At 44.5% G+C, this 16,942-nt stretch overlaps 2 protein-coding genes and 1 pseudogene across 7 annotated transcripts in view; 2 read left to right on the top strand and 1 right to left on the bottom strand.

The window, feature by feature from the left end:
- Positions 1-162: 162 nt before the first annotated feature.
- Positions 163-7,565, top strand: LOC112250483 (cysteine-rich protein 2-like). Its single transcript, XM_024420673.2, has 8 exons — positions 163-367; positions 4,343-4,437; positions 4,991-5,048; positions 5,240-5,368; positions 5,527-5,595; positions 5,974-6,068; positions 6,499-6,556; positions 6,689-7,565. Exons 1-8 carry the CDS (start codon positions 325-327, stop codon positions 6,769-6,771), a joined length of 630 nt encoding a protein of 209 aa, XP_024276441.1. The 5' UTR covers positions 163-324; the 3' UTR covers positions 6,772-7,565.
- A 2,098-nt stretch (positions 7,566-9,663) lies between these two features.
- Positions 9,664-12,296, top strand: LOC112250482 (annotated as a pseudogene).
- The window catches only part of si:dkey-174m14.3 (uncharacterized protein LOC563117 homolog), a 31,083-nt gene continuing 26,434 nt past the window's right edge, over positions 12,294-16,942 (bottom strand). For 5 of the 6 annotated variants that reach the window (XM_024420666.2, XM_024420671.2, XM_024420667.2 and 2 more), the window contains one exon: positions 12,294-14,953. In XM_024420666.2, the coding sequence (XP_024276434.2) occupies positions 13,418-14,953 (1,536 nt within the window). In that variant the 3' untranslated portion in view covers positions 12,294-13,417. The remainder of the gene's footprint in view (positions 14,954-16,942) is intronic. The other variant, XM_024420669.2, reaches the window with a different exon arrangement.

Raw genomic sequence — 16,942 nt, 5'->3', positions numbered from 1 at the left:
GCTATTGGGTATATTTTGGTTTAAATATGTATAACGTTTATGTTAAATCTCTGTCCTCGTGGATTAGGTTCTAGTCTGCTGTGCAGTAGCCAAAGGAGCCATTTTACAGTATTGGGACGAGGCCAGAATCAGCAGCTCATACGTCATCACAGAGGAGGGGCTATGTAAATTTAGCAGAATAATGTATGGGGATGCAGCCTGCTATTTCCACTTGCCCATCAATACAATCTAGGGGGGAAATCGTCGATTCAAATTGCTAATTTAAAAAAGAAAAAGGATATCAAAATCTCTCGTCTCCAGGCATTAGTCCAGAATATATGGAACATGGCATCGAAATGTCCTAAATGCGACAAGACGGTTTATTTTGGTAAGTGCATTTTTCATATGATCATATAGCCTATCGTCCCATGTCTGTAGTGTGTGAAAGCCCCCCGAGTGAGCTATGTAGGCCTAATTACTTAGGCAATTGTAGACACCGTTACAGCTATTGTTTACTAAAATATAAGCCCACTGTCACATTATAATTATACAGTAAACCTAGACAATATCACCCTACAGATTGGGGAAGACCTAATTGGAAATTGTACTGCCTTTGATCTATTTTATTAGAATGAACCAGTAGGTTATTTACTTTAGGTATGGGTCTGCGGCGTCAGCCTAGCGTGCCTATATAGGCTCAACCAATTAGGCCCGGGTCCCTGACTGTACATGACTTCGGAAGTGATGTGTGGTATAGCCTACATAGCCTATATCATTTCTTCCTTCATCAGGACATATGGGAAACCTACGTCCCACGAGTATTGGCTAGTCTATACATCGATCAGAACAGTGAAAATCTTCGTAATATCAGTCCAATTCAACGCCCTGCAGACGGGTGAGGGCCAAGTCTACTTTCAGCGCACACCGCTAACCTGCAACTGATCAGTTGGGTTTTGGAGGGATATAGCCTAAAGTGAAAACATCTGTCCCCAGATTAATGACATAAGCAGCCTTTCCCATTGATGGCTATTAGATGCATTTAAAATTAATACATTTCTCCTATTTACAGTAGGCCTATTCAGGGAATGTGTTCATGGTTTAAAAATAATTGAGATAGCCAGCCTAGCTGCTTGGCACAATAATCAGATTGAGCTAAACCAATTAATTAGGCATGTTGCTGCGCTGAAAGATAGGCCCTACATTCCATATAAATAATTAATTTGTTCCGTTGACTTTGCTCTGGCCTACACTACATGATTAAGTATGTGGATGCCTGCTTGTCGAAAATCTCAATCCAAAATCATGGGCATTAATAGGGAGTTGGTTCCCCCTTTGCTGCTATAACAACCCCCATTCTGGGAAGGCTTTCCACTAGATGTTGGAACATTGCTGCGGGGACTTGCTTAAATTCAGCCACTAGAGCATTTGTGAGGTCAGGCACTGATGTTTGGCAATTAGGCATAGCTCGCCGTCGGTGTTCCAATTCATCCCAAAGGTGATCGATGGGGTTGAGGTCAGGGCTCTGTGCAGGCCAGTCAAGTTCTTCCACACTGATCTCTAAAAAACATTTCTGTATGGATCTCGCTTTGTGCGCGGTGGCATTGTCATGCTAAAACAGGAAAGGGCCTTCCCCAAACTGTTGCCACAAAGTTGGAAGCACAGAATTGTTTAGAATATCATTGTATGCTGTAGGATTAAGATTTCCGTACACTGGAACTAAGGGGCCCGAACCATGAAAAACAGCCCCGGACCATTATTCCTCCTCCACCAAGCTTTACAGTTGACACTACGCATTGGGGCAGGTAGTGTTCTCCTGGCATCCGCCAAACCCAGATTCATCCTTCAGACTGCCAGATGGTGAAGCGTGATTCATCACTCCAGAGAACCCGTTTCCACTGCTTCCACTGCTCCGTTTCCACTGCTTCCACTGAAATAACCGAATCCATTAATTTGAAGGGGTGCCCACATACTTTTGTGTATATATAGTGTAGCTCTGGAGAACAGTAAGCATTCCGATTTCAGAACTAACTGGCATGGACAGCTTCCAAAGAAGGAAATGGAGTGGAGCCTCGTGCTAGCCAGCCGCCCAACCAAACCTATGGCAGAGCGTGCGTGTGAGTCCCGAGACACTGTAAACGACAAGCCGATTCAACATGTTCTCTGATATGGCCTACCAGACCTGGCCTACTATATGTTGAAACATACATGATTCAATCTAGTCTCTGTTATTTATTTCCCATTCCCCTGTAAAAATTAAGCCCCTATGCACCATAGTAAGAAAAAAAAACAATGAAAGAGATTGTTTTGATAGTTCTTCTTAGACTATTTTACACTCTTTTTCGTGAGTTAAAAACAGTAAGTGTGGGTCTATGATAGTCATCGGCAGTGCATCAGAATAAAACATCTGGAAACCTCCTCGCAACACTTTTCCTTCATCTTGAAGCATCTATTTCTTCTTACCTAATTAGCCCAGAATGGGCAATGTCTTGGGCTTTCTATCTGGTAATGAATGAATGCCTGAATACCAGATAGTATTTGAAATCTGCTTACTGTCTATTATCTTATGGAATGTCCCTCTGACCCGTTCGTTGGTAGCGTGTCACCAATAAAGAGGGCAATGCCACTCTCTGTGTTTATTCACATAATCACATGCTGCCCCCTTAGGCTCCTCATCTCTTAAGTCAGTGTCTGCTTTGATGCTACCATTGAGTGCTGCTAAATCTGCAGTGTTCACTTCTCGACTCCCACTCTCATTATGAAATACTGCAGATTCTCTCTGAGTCCTTTTGCCTCAGGAGTTTAGATGATGTTTGATGTACGTTGTGTAACTCCGAGTCTTTGATTCGGCCCCCGCAAGATCTCCTCTCTCTCATTTCAACACTCTAATCTGGGCCATTGCGTAATCGTCGTCAGCCATATCTCTGAAACTGTACTGACTTCATGTGTCATTTACTTGCTGTTCCTGTCCATGAAAGCTGATAACAATCCTCCGTCCTCCCTGACTGTCAGAGTCATAGGCTGTGCCTCCAACGGTACCCTGTTGCCTATGTGGTGCACTAAATAAGGAATAGACTCCTTGAAAAAAAGGTGCTATCTAGAACCTAAAAGGGTTATTCGGCTGTCCCCATAGAATAACCCTTTGGAGAACCATTTTTAGTTCCAGGTAGAACCCTTTTGGGTTTCAGGTAGAACCCTTTTCACATAGTTTTTTGCAGAACCCAGAAGGGCTCTACAACCCCCACAGCCTTCCCTCTTTCTTTCTCACTTTCTCACTGTCTTTATCTCTTTCTCATTTACTCTCTCTGTCTCTGTCTCTGTCTTGTGTGTGTGTGTGTGTGTGTGTGTGTGTGTGTGTGTGTGTGTGTGTGTGTGTGTGTGTGTGTGTGTGTGTGTGTGTGTTTGTGTGCATGCTTGTATGCCATCCATGCATGCAAATGTAGAGAGGGAGAACAAGAGAGATAGAGAGAAAGAGAGACCGACAGAGAGAGGGAGAGGGAGAGAACACCCTGCAGGGACAGACTCTCATGACTCTCAAAGAAAAGTGGCTATTGTCTGTCTGCCGAGGTGACTATGTGGTCACTGCCTCCCACTTAACTGTATCTTGCATTAGTGACAGGTCGCCAGTCTAAAAAGCATGGGATATCTGGGTGTGCCAGAGGCATGTGGCCTGCCTCGGGATTCTGGGCTATATCTAACAAAGTTTAGAGATAAAAGCCTCATTGAGTAGCTTGTTCTATGTCCTCTCTCTCTCCTTGCAATCCCACAGCAGCCAGGGACAGGCATTAGACATTGGACAGGAAGCATTTGCAACATATTGTCTCCTCTCTTACTGTAGTCTAATTTGCAGGCAGATTGTGACTGTGCATGCGTGCCAATGTGTGCGTGTGGGCGTGTGTGTGTCTGGCAGAATGATGGCCAGGCGGAACGGACAGAAGTGGGGCAGAGGCTTTGGGATTTGAGATATGAAACAGGCTTTTGAATTACAGTGGTGACTCATGCTATGGGAAAGTCTGGCACAGCAGGGGAGGGGGGGAGACTGGAGGCACAATGGAGATGTGGAGAAAATGGTGGAATCAATATAACATGATCATCAACATGAAAGAGAATCTACTCCTCTGTACAACAGAGATAACCAGACTTCCGTTCAGAAGGCAATGGACAGGGTGGGGTTTAGGTTGATAAAGAAATGAATGACTAACCAATCCAATCCAACCGCCAGAGAAATGTCCTTCCCTACCGAACTAGCTCACTCTGTAGCATCTCATACTCAGTTGACATCTACATATGTGAATGCAACCACAACATGTCCCTTTCCTCTACAGTAATGTAGCACCCCCCCTCTCTCTGTTTCTCCTCCCCCCAGCGGAGAAGGTGACATCCCTGGGGAAAGACTGGCACAAGTTCTGTCTGAAATGTGAGCGCTGCAACAAGACTCTGAACCCAGGGGGCCATGCTGAAGTAAGAGGAGTCGGTAGCTTACCCCACACAGAGACAGTCAGGGGACAACCACAGGGGGCTTTGTGTACAATAGCGAGGAGTAACTGTGCAGACATTTTTGGCTCTGTTACCATAGATCTCTGGGAGGGTTAGAGAGGGTTAGGGCCTCATGGGGCGAGTATCAGCATTCTGACAGAGCCTATTCATCAATATGGGCACTGTACAGTACTGTACAGGAGGCTAGGCCAGTTACGAACAGATGGGATTGGCTTCAATTGAGGTTCATACAGGCTACTAAAGGATATGGTTTTACGTTTAGTGTACAGTACAATCTGAAATCCATTGGGCTCCTCTCTTATTTGTGGCATGTTTGTTTAAAAGATCCAAAGATCCCTCCAAAGCTACGTCAGCCATTTTAAACTCAAGTCAGTCATGCAGCCCTCAATGCTGGAATGGACATCAATATGTTATAGGGGTATTTTTGGACTTGAGTTTAATACCAAAATGAAGCCCAACACAGTCCAATGTGTTTGTTCCCAGATACTTTTGCTGTTGTCTTTCCTTCTGTTCACAGCATGATGGAACACCCTACTGCCACAAGCCATGCTATGCTGCCCTCTTTGGACCAAAAGGTGAAATACATCAAGTTTATCATCAGCCATTATTTTGTTTTGTGCTTATGTACTAATAAAATGTTTAATTACAGTGAGCCCTTAAGATAGGCCTAATTTATACTTCTCCAGAGTCTCATAAAAGGAAACTGCTTTGGGTAATGTGCTCGCACAGTATGTAATAAAGCCTCTCTCTCTCTCTCTCTCTGTAGGTGTGAACATAGGAGGTGCTGGCTCTTACGTCTATGAGGCTCCCGTTAACGATACCCCTGCCAGCGTTTCCACGGAAACAGGGGCCAAACTCGAGGAGAAGAAAGCTCACGCCAGAGGCCCAGTGAAGGGTAAGGAACATGACAGAAAGAAAATGAAAAAGAGGACAAACTCAAAAAAGAAGGATAGAGCTACTGTCATGTGTTATCCCAGATGGAGAGGGTATTCAGTGTATTTTGACCACTGGTTGTGTAACAGTCCTGTTCTCCTCCATCTCTTTCTGACACAGCCGCAAGCTTCTCCACTTTTTCTGGAGAGCCCAGTAAATGTCCAAGATGCAGCAAGACAGTGTATTTCGGTAAGCCTGTTATGTTAAGTAAGCCTGTTATGAAAAGAAGCCAACAAGTGATCAGCATATGTTGGAACTCCTTCAAGACTGTTGGAAAAGCATTCCTCATGAAGCTGGTTGAGAGAAGGCCAAGAGTGAGCAATGCTGTCATCAAGGCAAAGGGTGGTTACTTTGAAGAATTTGTGTATCTGTATGTATCATGTATCTGTGTATGCATCTGTGTATCATATATCTGTGTATGTATATGTGTATGTATATGTGTATGTGAGTGTGTGTCTACAATGCACATGGTGGCTGGCAACTGTAAGTACTAGAGGAATGTTGTTTCCATGGTGATATGCCTGATATTGTGTGTGCGTGCGCTTCCGTGTGTGCTTGTGTGTGCAGCTGAGAAGGTAACGTCCCTGGGGAAGGACTGGCATCGACCCTGTCTGCGCTGTGAGAGATGCTGCAAGACCCTGGCCCCTGGAAGCCACGCAGAGGTGCGAGACAGAAAACAGGGAGAAGGGAGAAGGGGTAGGGAAGAGGGAGATGTGGGGAGTGGAGAAAGGAGAGAAAATAGAAAGATTTAAGTAGATGCCCTGTCTGTGCTCTCAGAATCTGAATGACATTTTCCACGTACTCGGAATTTGACTTAGTGAGAAGGTGCTGCTAGTGACAGACAGACAACACATAATCTACATACAGTACATACAATATAAATACAATAAACAAAGAACAGTTACACATGATAATAGAGTATGCAAATGTACAGTTGAAAATGTACAGAGAATATACTAAGAATATACTTATAAAATGTACAATTTACAGTGGGAGTGTAACGTAGTGCAGTTATATTAATTATATAATCATATTGCATGTGGCAGGAACTGTCTGGGTACAGTAAATTATATTAATTCCATTCTGTTTCAGCATGATGGGCAGCCCTACTGCCACAAACCGTGTTATGCCACCCTGTTTGGGCCCAAAGGTATGCTATACTCACCCAAGACTTTCTTCCTCTTAACCAATTGAAAGACCAACCACCCTATTGCTATGCTTTACATGTATTATGATATTTCATAGATATCACCATAGTCAGATGTGCATTGTTCCATTCCAGGTGTGAACACTGGAGGTGTTGGGAGCTACATCTACGATGAACCCAGCACTGAGGCAGAGGCAGAGACTGAGGCCCAGCCTTGAGTCTACCCATATCCCCCACCTCCTCCTCCTCCAGCCAGACCTCTTCAGCATTGGCTCTCTCACCTCATGCCTTGTTACTATCCCCATTCTTAGATAGGCTGAGTATATCTGTATTTCCAAACTGTCCCTACACTTTCTACTCTGCTTCTCCATTAGGTTATTCAGCATGTACAGAAACCAAGTGTCAAATAGTACATGTTGTAGGCTTAACTCACAAGAATGGATATTTAGAATGTTCAGTTGTGTTTCTAGATGATTTATACCTCTACTTTTTGTATTGCAATGAATCTTTTTTTGGCGAACATCTCCCCTGTGAAATGTACAGTAGGTTCATCGATGTGCCCTTCCTCATTGTTCATGTCTCTCCAAGATGCCAAATCAGCAGAAGTGTGTGTAAGCTGTACAGTACAATGTGTGTTAAATGAAAGCCACCCTATGGTTTGACTCTACACAGTACATCACAGACCTAGTGAGGGAAAGATGAGGGGGTGGTAGGCCTGCTTTTATTAATTCCCTGAAAATAATGTCATTTATCTGTGCTCCTACAAATACATGGCATACACAACTGGCATGATAATATCCAAGCTTTCTGCTATAGGCCTATTCAGTATGTTCTTGCCAAGTTCACCCTGCTTCTAGGAGAACGGGGTGATAGTATAGAAACAGAATAGATAGAGCATCCTAGGAATGTGCATTATTGTTAGCCTATTGCTGTTGGTTGTGCATCAAAGGTGTGTTACTTAAGAAAGTGGGTCATCAGATATTTTCTACAATAAAGTTGTAAGAACATGAAAGGTTGTTTTGTGTCTTATTTGGGGAAAAGTGTAAAGGGTTATTTACAGGAACCTGTTACATATTGGTAGTTATTACAGTGTAGGCTACAACTCAGATAAAGATAAATTATATAAATATTAGCAAAGATATCTGATATAAAGAATTATAGTAAAAAGCTTTGGAGCACCTTAAATGAAATGTAGGGCAAAAAGGCAAACTCAGCCCCATCATTCATTGAATCAGATGGCTCACTCATCACCAAACCCACTGATATTGCCAACTACTTTAATGTTTTTTTCATTGGCAAGGTTAGCAAACTTAGGCAGGACAAGCATTGAAATGTCGAATTCCGTAAAGTGAGTGTGGAAGAGGAGAAGCAAAGATTGTTGTCTATCAACAATGACAAGCCACTCGGGTCTGATAATGTGGGTGAACATTCACTGAGGATGATAGCGGACGATATTGCCTTTACTAGTTGCCATCTGTTCAATCTAAGCCTCCAGGAAAGTTTGTGCCCTCAGGCCTGGAGGGAAGCATAAGTCATTCCGCTACCGAAGAATAGCAAAGCACTCTTTACTGGCTCAAACAACCGACCAATCAGCCTGTTACCAACCCTTAGTAAACTTTGGGGAAAAATGACAACGCTATTTCACAGTAAACAAATTAACAACAGATTTTCAGTTGACTTATAGGGAAGGGCATTCAACATGTATGGCACTTACACAAATTACTGATGATTGTCTGAGAGAAATTGATAGTTGCCCAATATCAGCAACCATCACTCCTGTGTTCCAATGGCACGTTGGGTTAGCTAATCCAAGTTCATCATTTTAAAAGGATAATTGATCATTAGAAAACGCTTTTGCAATTATGTTAGCACATCTTGTTCTGATTAAAGAAGCAGTAAAACTTGCCTTCTTTAGACTAGTTGAGTACCTGGAGCATCAGCATTTGTGGGTTTGATTAAAGACTCAAAATGGCCAGAAACAAAGAACATTCTTCCGTAACTCTCCAGTCTCTTCTTGTTTTGAGAAATGAAGGCGATTCCATGCGAGAAATTGGCAAGAAATTTAAGATCTCGTAAAACACTGTGTACTACGCGCTTCACAGAACAGCGCAAACTGGCCCTAACCAGAATAGAAAGAAGAGTGGGAGGCCCCGGTGCACAACTGAGCAAGAGGACAAGTACATTAGAGTGTCTAGTTAGAGAAACAGATGCCTCACAAATCCTCAACTGGCAGCTTCATTAAATAGTACCCACAAAACACCAGTCTCAATGTCAACAGTGACTCTCTAATGTACTTGTCCTCTTGCTCAGTTCGCACCGGGGCCTACCACTCCTCTTTCTATTCTGGTTAGAGTCCGTTTGCGCAGTTCTATGAAGGGAGTAGTGGCTCAAAGTAGAGGAGAGATTGACTTCATCACTACTTGTATTTGTGAGAAGTATTGACATGTTGAATGCACTGAGACACCCATGAATTACCTACAAGACATGCCACCAGAAGTTTCTTCACAGTCCCCAAGTCCAGAACAGACTATGGGAGGCACACAGAACAACATAGAGCCCTGACTACATGGAACTCTATTACACATCAAGTAACTCATGCAAGCAGTAAAATTAGATTTAAAAAAATATTTGTAAAAAAAAAATAGATAGATAAAAATACACCTTATGGAACAGTGGGGACTGTGAAGAGACACACACAGGCATAGACACATGCATACACACATGATAACATGTACTATACACACATGTACACGTGGATTTTGTGTTGTAGATATGTGGTAGTACACTAGTGGCTTGAGGGCACACACTTAATGTGTTGTGAAATATGTTGTGAAATGTACTGTAATGTTTTTTAAATTGTATAACTGCTTTCATTTTGCTGGACCCCAGGAAGAGTAGCTTCTGCCATGGGGATCCATAATAAATACAAATACAGACCATTGTCTACCAGCAGGGTGCGACTATTTCTTATTTAGCAAGGTGTCACGAGAATATGGCCATGCGAAAACACCGCAAAGGCTTGTGGGTGTTGTAGTTCTTCGCTTGTGGATGTTGTAGTTGTTGTAGATGCCATGCATCTATATTTTGTAAGTGAAACCTAAAGTCCTCGCTGTAATGTCAGCTGCGATTCTTGTGGCAGCTGTTGCCGGTGGTGAAATATTGCTAATTGTTTCAGAATGTTATCTCCTGGAAGAAATTGGTACAGTTGCTCCAGTACCCGGTAGATATGATGGGGGAAAGACGGTAATTTTGACCTGAACGAACAGTGGCATAGTGAAAGCCTTTGCAGGGAAGCTGCACAAACTCGTGTTTAGTAATGAAGGTAACCTTTCAAAGTTGTATTTTTCCTTTATTTTACTAAGTCAGCATGTCAGTTAAGAACAAATTCTTATTTTCAATGACGGCCTAGGAACAGTGGGTTAACTGCCTGTTCAGGGGCAGAACGACAGATTTGTACCTTGTCAGCTCGGGGATTTGAACTTGCAACCTTTCGGTTACAAGCCCAACGCTCTAACCACTAGGCTACCCTGCCGCCCCGTGGTGCGCAATGGTGTACTGTCCAACGTGCTGAAACAGTCACGTGTGTACACAGTCGCTTGGTATTTGTTTACAAAAGTTAACAACGCCAATTAAGTTTTAAATAAATTCAGTACAGGGTTTAGTTATCCTAATTACAATTCCTTCACTGGAAATCACTTGCAATGATTGTAGTTTATTACAAATTATATAGATTGAGAGATATATATAGAGACCAACACGACACAGTCATCCAGCCATCATTAAACAAAACCCCTATGCTAATCATTCACTGTGTGTGCCTCTTACATGCCTGTTTTCCTTCTGTCTCCCCACATTAGGAAGAACAAAAAGTTGATGTGCTCATCTACAACGCAGGCATCTACCAGTGTCCCTACACCAAGACAGGAGGGTTTCGAGATGCAGCTGGGGTTCAACCACCTGGATCACTTCCTCCTCAACCACCTCGCCCCGGACTTCCTGTTGAAGTTGTTTTGTGTATATTGTATTCCTTAGCACAAACCAGTTTGCAACGGAAAATGAAAAAACGAAAGTTTCTTATGAGACAAGAGTTCAGGTTAGTCCTTTCCTGTTACAGACAGTTTTCTTCAATTTGGTGCCTCATGAATACAACCCTTGTGTAATGTCTGTTGTGTTTCTATGGATGATTTTCCCCCTCGAGGATAATAACATGTTCTACTTCTACTACCACTCCTGTGAGAGCAGCTGCAACAAAGCGTTCTGTTACAGCCAGAGCAAGCTGGCTAATCTTCCCGTGAGCTGACCCGACGCTGGAAGACGAGGGCGTCATGGTCAACACACTCTCCCCGGGCATGGTGAGGACCAGGCTGGGGAGGCACATCTACATCCCTCTTCCTGGCAAAACCTCTCCTCTACCTGGCCTGGCTGGCCTTCTTCAAGAGCCCACTGGAGGGCGCTTGGACGCCGCTCTACCTGGCGTGTTCGCCCAACATGGAGGGAGTGGTTGGGAAGTGCTTCGCTAATTGCGAGGAGCTGATGCCCAAGGTAATGGATGATCACTCGGTCAAGAGGCTGTGGAACCTGAGTGAAAGCATGTTGGGGATCAAGTCTCAGTAAGAGACCTGGGATCCAGACAGTCTTCTAGAGACGATCCGAGATACTTTTCCCTGTGAATCAAGTGAATTGGGGGATGATTGATTGAGACTGTTTGGGATTTCATTGGAACTGGAATCAGTGGGCAAAGTTCCTGATGTTTTTAATTAACCTTGGTGTGGGTGTGTGCATCTGTGAGAGATGTGCAAATATTGTGTGGATGGAGTGTGAGTGGGATTGGAGGTGTGCATGCCGAGAGTGCTAATAATGTGAGCAATGTGCCTGTGAAACAGAGAAGATCCATTGAGAATTTCTACATGCAGTGTTCCATGAATGTGTAACTAAGTATACCAGTTCCCATAGGAACCTACTAGATTATATGTACTGTACTTTTTTTCACCAGTGTTTACTGAATCACAAATTCACACAATCAAAGTGGAGGGGAGCTAATTCCTTGTAGTGATTAGCAAAGGGAAGGTGGACTGTCATATTTGCTTTTAATGTGTGCTTACATGTTTGGTTATAGTGCTATCGAAATATCCCCGGAGTGGTTTGAAAAGCAAGCAAATTGATATCTAGTTCACCAGCTGTATATAAATGCTAAGGCTGCTAAGCTCATGCATACTGCATCGTGCATTTGACGGTGGGAAAAAGGAATAGAGGACTGGTTGTGTTGTGTTGCCTAATCCAGTTTTCGTCTCGTGAAGTGTTTGAATCGTAAATGCGTTGCCTTCTGCAGTGACTGGATGCACAGGAACAATTAAGTTTACAACGAGATTCAGATTCAGTTGGATGATGTTGCGATGTTGATGCTGTGGTGGCTCCCTCCTCTGGATAGATGTAATCTCTCAAGTAATTCCCTTTTCGCTTCAGAGCGAGTGAGTGAGAGGGGGAGTGCGTTTTGAATGTCAATGCGGAGGTATGGCTTATGCTATACGTTAACAAAATAGTCGACAATCCAAAGATAGTTTCTCTACATGTGTGCGCACACAGCTTGATTGGAATGCTTTTAAAACAACATTGTTTCTGCAATCTTTTTAGCAAATTGCATAATTATTATCGTCCACACACACGCACGGACGCACGCACGCACGCACACACACCAACACACACACCAACACTAAAACACTTTAGGAAACCTTGGAGCATCGACATGTGTAGTTTGTGCTTTATTAGGTTAAATGAAACACAACAGAAATATAGAAACATGCATCATTGTGTGATAGAAACAGATTTGTGGTTGCTTGATTGGGGTGTGGGCATCTGAGGTAGAGTGGGACAGGAAAATGTCTCCAAGGGTTATAGAGCAAAAATAACATCAACGGGTAAGACAAATGTTTACATCTCAAAAGAAGTCCATCAGTAGCAAAATGATACATACTTCGAACGGTCTCTTTAAACGCTCTGGATATTTCAAAATGGTGTCAAAGCAAAAACTGAACGAATCAATGGAGCTGCACTCAAACGGGTTTAGGCGAGGGGCATCTCTATTTTTGAGTTAAAAACATCTCTTAGTGCTGCAACTTTAACCCATGCCCCATTGTCATACATATTTTACTCTGCAGAAATGCAGCACAGTATTCAGTATTCAGCCTGTGATTGACAAAGAAATCTTAATGTGCAATTTTGACAGTCTTCTCTAACATTCCAACTATCTCTCTTTGATTTGCAGATGCTCTTAATAACCAGACATATTTACAATGTGTTGGTGTCCACATCTGATTGAATTGTAGTCATTTCTTTACAATCATCAGTTTTATATTTTCTTTTGAATGCAACTACAAACAAAATATGTCTTTGAACACTCAGTTGTTGTAGTTGTAATTAAATATATTTATATATTTCAACAGTTACTTTAAATACTTCCTTCATCCACATGGAGCAACTGTGGTCTCTGGTACCTCCAAAAACTATTTGATGTACCAAATGTACCAAAGGTAGCAGAGTCTTTTCCTATATTCCTCACTCATTTGGCACAGTAATAAATGGTCAATTCACCTGACCCAGACAATCTTACACGTTCATTGTAGTGATGCGAACCACACTTTTGTCCGTTTTTCACAGCTGTGGCAACAATCTGATGAATTCATGCTTAACCTACTGTATCGTCCAAATGTCCCATCAAAACAAATGTCCTTCAGCTGAACGGCTAGACTCACACTAATCAATGTGTTTTGCTGGATCTACCAAGACCTCTCACCTCACATCCCACCAGGGAAAGAGATGAAGAAAGAGAAAGAACAGTAAGTCAGAGGATGAGAATCCCTTCTTCTCTCAGTTCAGAAGTGTTCCATACAGCTGGGCTTTGGTGAGACTGTCCTTTCTGGAGAGTCCTAACGTGCCAAATGTTTGGTATTGCGGGGGAGGGGGACAAGGTGGTAGCGGGGGCGGTGGTGGACTGCCCTGGGGGGGCGATGGATGCTGCATCTCGGTCTGGTAGTGCTGCTGCAGCTCGGCAGCCATCTCCAGGGACCTCTGGTTTAGGGACTCAGTGGAGCTGTTTGGGCTGACGTCCTCGTACTCCTTGTTCTGCCCTCCACCTCCTACCCCAGCCCCTGCTACACCGACACTGCCCTCCCTGTCATTGGAGCTTGCTGAGTGGTAGAGGCTGTGCTCTGACTCCTGGCTGTCCTCCTTTCCCCGGTAGAGATGGGTCTGGTGGGCCTGCTGGCTGTGGGACGGATGGGACTGACGGAGTCCCCCCACAGGGCTACACTGGGGGCTGGGCGTGGAGAAGCACACTGGGGTTTCCATGATGGGTCCTACCCCTGCCTGGTGGTAGAAGTCTGCCCCTTCCTGGAAGCTGCTGTAGAGGGGTCCCAGGCGGATCTTGGCGGGCCGAACGGAGAAGTGCTGCTCGGAGAAGCTGTAGGGCGAGGCCCGGCCGGGCGAGTGGTACGAGTGGGCGCTTAGGTCCTCCACACTCAGCTGCCTCCAGCGACCAATCAGCTCCTCCTCCTCGGGCGCCAGTGTGCTGCCCCGGCGGCTGTCTCCATAGACAACGCTTGGTGAGGAGGAAGGAGGGAGGGGTTCGTAGGGCTCGCTGAAGCACGAGGACATGGTGCGGCTGTAGACAGGCGAGCTGCCGTTCTGGTGGTGTGCTCCGCCGGCCTGCTGGAAGACAGCGTGGACCTTGGCGAAGCCGCCCCCGCCGGGACTGTCCCTCTCCCAGGAGGAGTCACTCTTCCTCTCATAGTCTCCCCCATTCCTCCAGTCCATGTAGAGGGAGTGGTGGTGGGGAGAGGAGGCCGTGCTGCTTGGTGGGCCGTTGCCCTTGTTGTCGTCCGAGCCCCCTCCGCTGAAGCTGGAGTAGGAGCTGCCTGAGGTGGGGCCCAGAGAGGTGGGGAACTTAGCAAAGCACTCCTGGGAGAAGCCAGACCTCAGCCCCAACAAGGGACCCTCCTCTGGGTTACTATCTGTGGAGTTCTGGGGCCCGTAGAGCAGCTTTCTCTGGCCATGGAGGTCCATGCTTGGCCTGCGCTCACGGTTCTGATCGACCGGGCAGTACAGAGCTGTGTCGCTGCTGTACAGGTCTGACTTGTATGCTGCCCGGAGGCCAAGGCGCTCACCTCTGTCCAGGGTGTCCAGGAGAAAGCCTTGGTCCTGGGGTTGGGGGCTAGGCGAGCTAGAGGCTTGGCTGCCGCTGCAGGCCTCGTCGGGCTTCTCCAGCACCTTGGCGATGACGGAGGCAGGGACGGAATCGGCATAGGCAGTGTGGCAAAGAGGTGTGCCCTCCATGTGCATGGTCACGCGTTCCTGGAATTCAGCAGGCAACTGAGAAATAGAGAGAGAGAGAGAGAGAGAGAGACACTGAGGTATAGATAATGGTGATACAGAGACAGACTGTGAGATTAGTGCATGGAAGTTCATGGAAGATAAAAACATTGTTTTCAAACATTAGCAACAACATACTGATAATGGCACCATATGGAGATCAGGCATGAAATTGAAAACTATAACTGAGGAGGTGTAACCTGGAGTTATTTCATGGATGGTAAACATAGGTACATCATGAGATCATTAGTTTGATATGTGGCTGTTGCCTCTGCCTCTCCATAGCAACAAGAATTAAGCTTTTGCAGAATGTTATCAAAAGGAATCTAGTCAATTATCGTTAATTGGCAATGAGAAGCTAGCTAATTATAGCTTCATGGCTAATAGGAGCCAAGACAAAACATTTGTACAAACATCCTTTCATAGCAGTTGTATCACACATTCGCTTTAACCAATGTAAATACCCAATTACCATGAGATATTTAGATATTGTTTGCACATATTTCCAGGACCAATTTTTCAAAGAACATAATCATTTTCAACAGCCTACACCAGCCTAACCTGGACGATGCAGGGCCAATGGGACTCCCAATCACAGCCGGTTGTGGTACAGCCTGGATTCGAACCAGGGTGTCTGTAGTGACACCTCAAGCACTGAGTTGCAGTGTCTTAGACCACTGTGCCACTCGGGAGCCATGCTTGTTATGCAGTGGAGCAAGTGACTAACGCACTTCAATCATGGCTGGAAACGCATAATTTCTCTGTGTTGCACCACATTCCATCAATAACCTTTTGATTACTCTCCAGTCCACAAACAAACAGACTGCAGGACATAAGTAGAACTATAACCTTTGACCCCATTTCAGCAGTGGACAGTATGTGCCCAAGGTGTCATCAGTTTATCTGTTTCTTTCACTCCATATAGTAACACACACACACACACAGCATTAGTTTATGACCATTACGTAACTGATGAATCGTGTTTGCATTGATATTTCCATTCAGGCGCATGGTGCCAAATGTGCTGAGGCATTTTTTAACGGTATTGGCAACGTGCCAGCTTTAAAATCTGCTCTTGCCACGCGGGCCGGGCAGGGGGCCCAGAGCTGATACAGCTGAAAGCCTTGCCAGTCTGCCCTGGCACTAACGCACTCATCAATACTCGCTCGTTCCTCTCCCGCTGGAAAACAAAAGCAGCATGGGCACTGTTGGGCATACTCAAATCTCCATCTCCTTATGCATATAGTGTCTTAGCGCTCTGCAACCTTCCATCAATTACTCACTTACCTGTCACATAATGTAGCTGTACTGTTCCATTGTTAATCACTGTCAAATATTTACCTCCTAACCAATCCATCAGTGGAGTAATCACCTTATGATTCAAACTGTTGATGTATTGGAAGTTTGGAACTATTTCAGCTCAGGTTCGAGGGCCCAGGTTTTAACCCGTAATCCTGGCTCATGCATTGATCGATGTGAATGGATCAAGACTTGTGCTAATATTTGCAGCACTGCACATCGTGCCCATACCTCAAGTCAGGTGGATTCAGCTGCTTAGATAAAGGATGAAGGTTGTTTTATCTCCAGGGGATTTTTATCCAAGTGAATTTCCCTCCCTGTGTAGCTTCACTAACACCATCCAATGGCTGTGGTTGAGGAAGTCATAAGACCGTAGCTTCAGCTTAGCATTAGCTTTAATTTAACTTAGCCAGTGTAGTATGTTGATAATAGGCAGCAGCAGACTTGGGGTCAAATAGTATACATTTTCTTTCAAATACTTTAGCTGTGCTAAATTGCCCTTGCCAGGTGCAATGGATCTTGTAGAAAAATTGCCAAAGGTCAAATCTTGCCTATCTGTCACTCTGACCAAGCTCAACCAAGTGCTTAAAGTTTGAAAGAAAACAAAGTACTATTTGAGCCCAGGTCTGATAGGCAAAGAAGAATAACTAAACCACTGCAATTTCCCTGGACTCTTGGGTACATTCAATGTGGCTGTTCAAGTAATTATATGTCTGTGGTTGGGGG

This window comes from Oncorhynchus tshawytscha, linkage group LG05 (assembly GCF_018296145.1).
Source record: "Oncorhynchus tshawytscha isolate Ot180627B linkage group LG05, Otsh_v2.0, whole genome shotgun sequence".
Classification (NCBI taxonomy): Eukaryota; Metazoa; Chordata; class Actinopteri; order Salmoniformes; family Salmonidae; genus Oncorhynchus; species Oncorhynchus tshawytscha.
This window is presented reverse-complemented; position numbering and strand designations above follow the sequence as displayed.

What these genes read in the sequence shown, in the direction of transcription:
- LOC112250483 (XM_024420673.2), top strand. Translation starts at nt 325, where the DNA reads ATGGCATCGAAATGTCCTAAATGCGACAAGACGGTTTATTTTG. An exon ending in CGACAAGACGGTTTATTTTG is followed by an intron (nt 368 to 4,342) that starts GTAAGTGCATTT and finishes TCCTCCCCCCAG; the next exon opens with CGGAGAAGGTGACATCCCTG. An exon ending in CGCCAGAGGCCCAGTGAAGG is followed by an intron (nt 5,369 to 5,526) that starts GTAAGGAACATG and finishes TTTCTGACACAG; the next exon opens with CCGCAAGCTTCTCCACTTTT.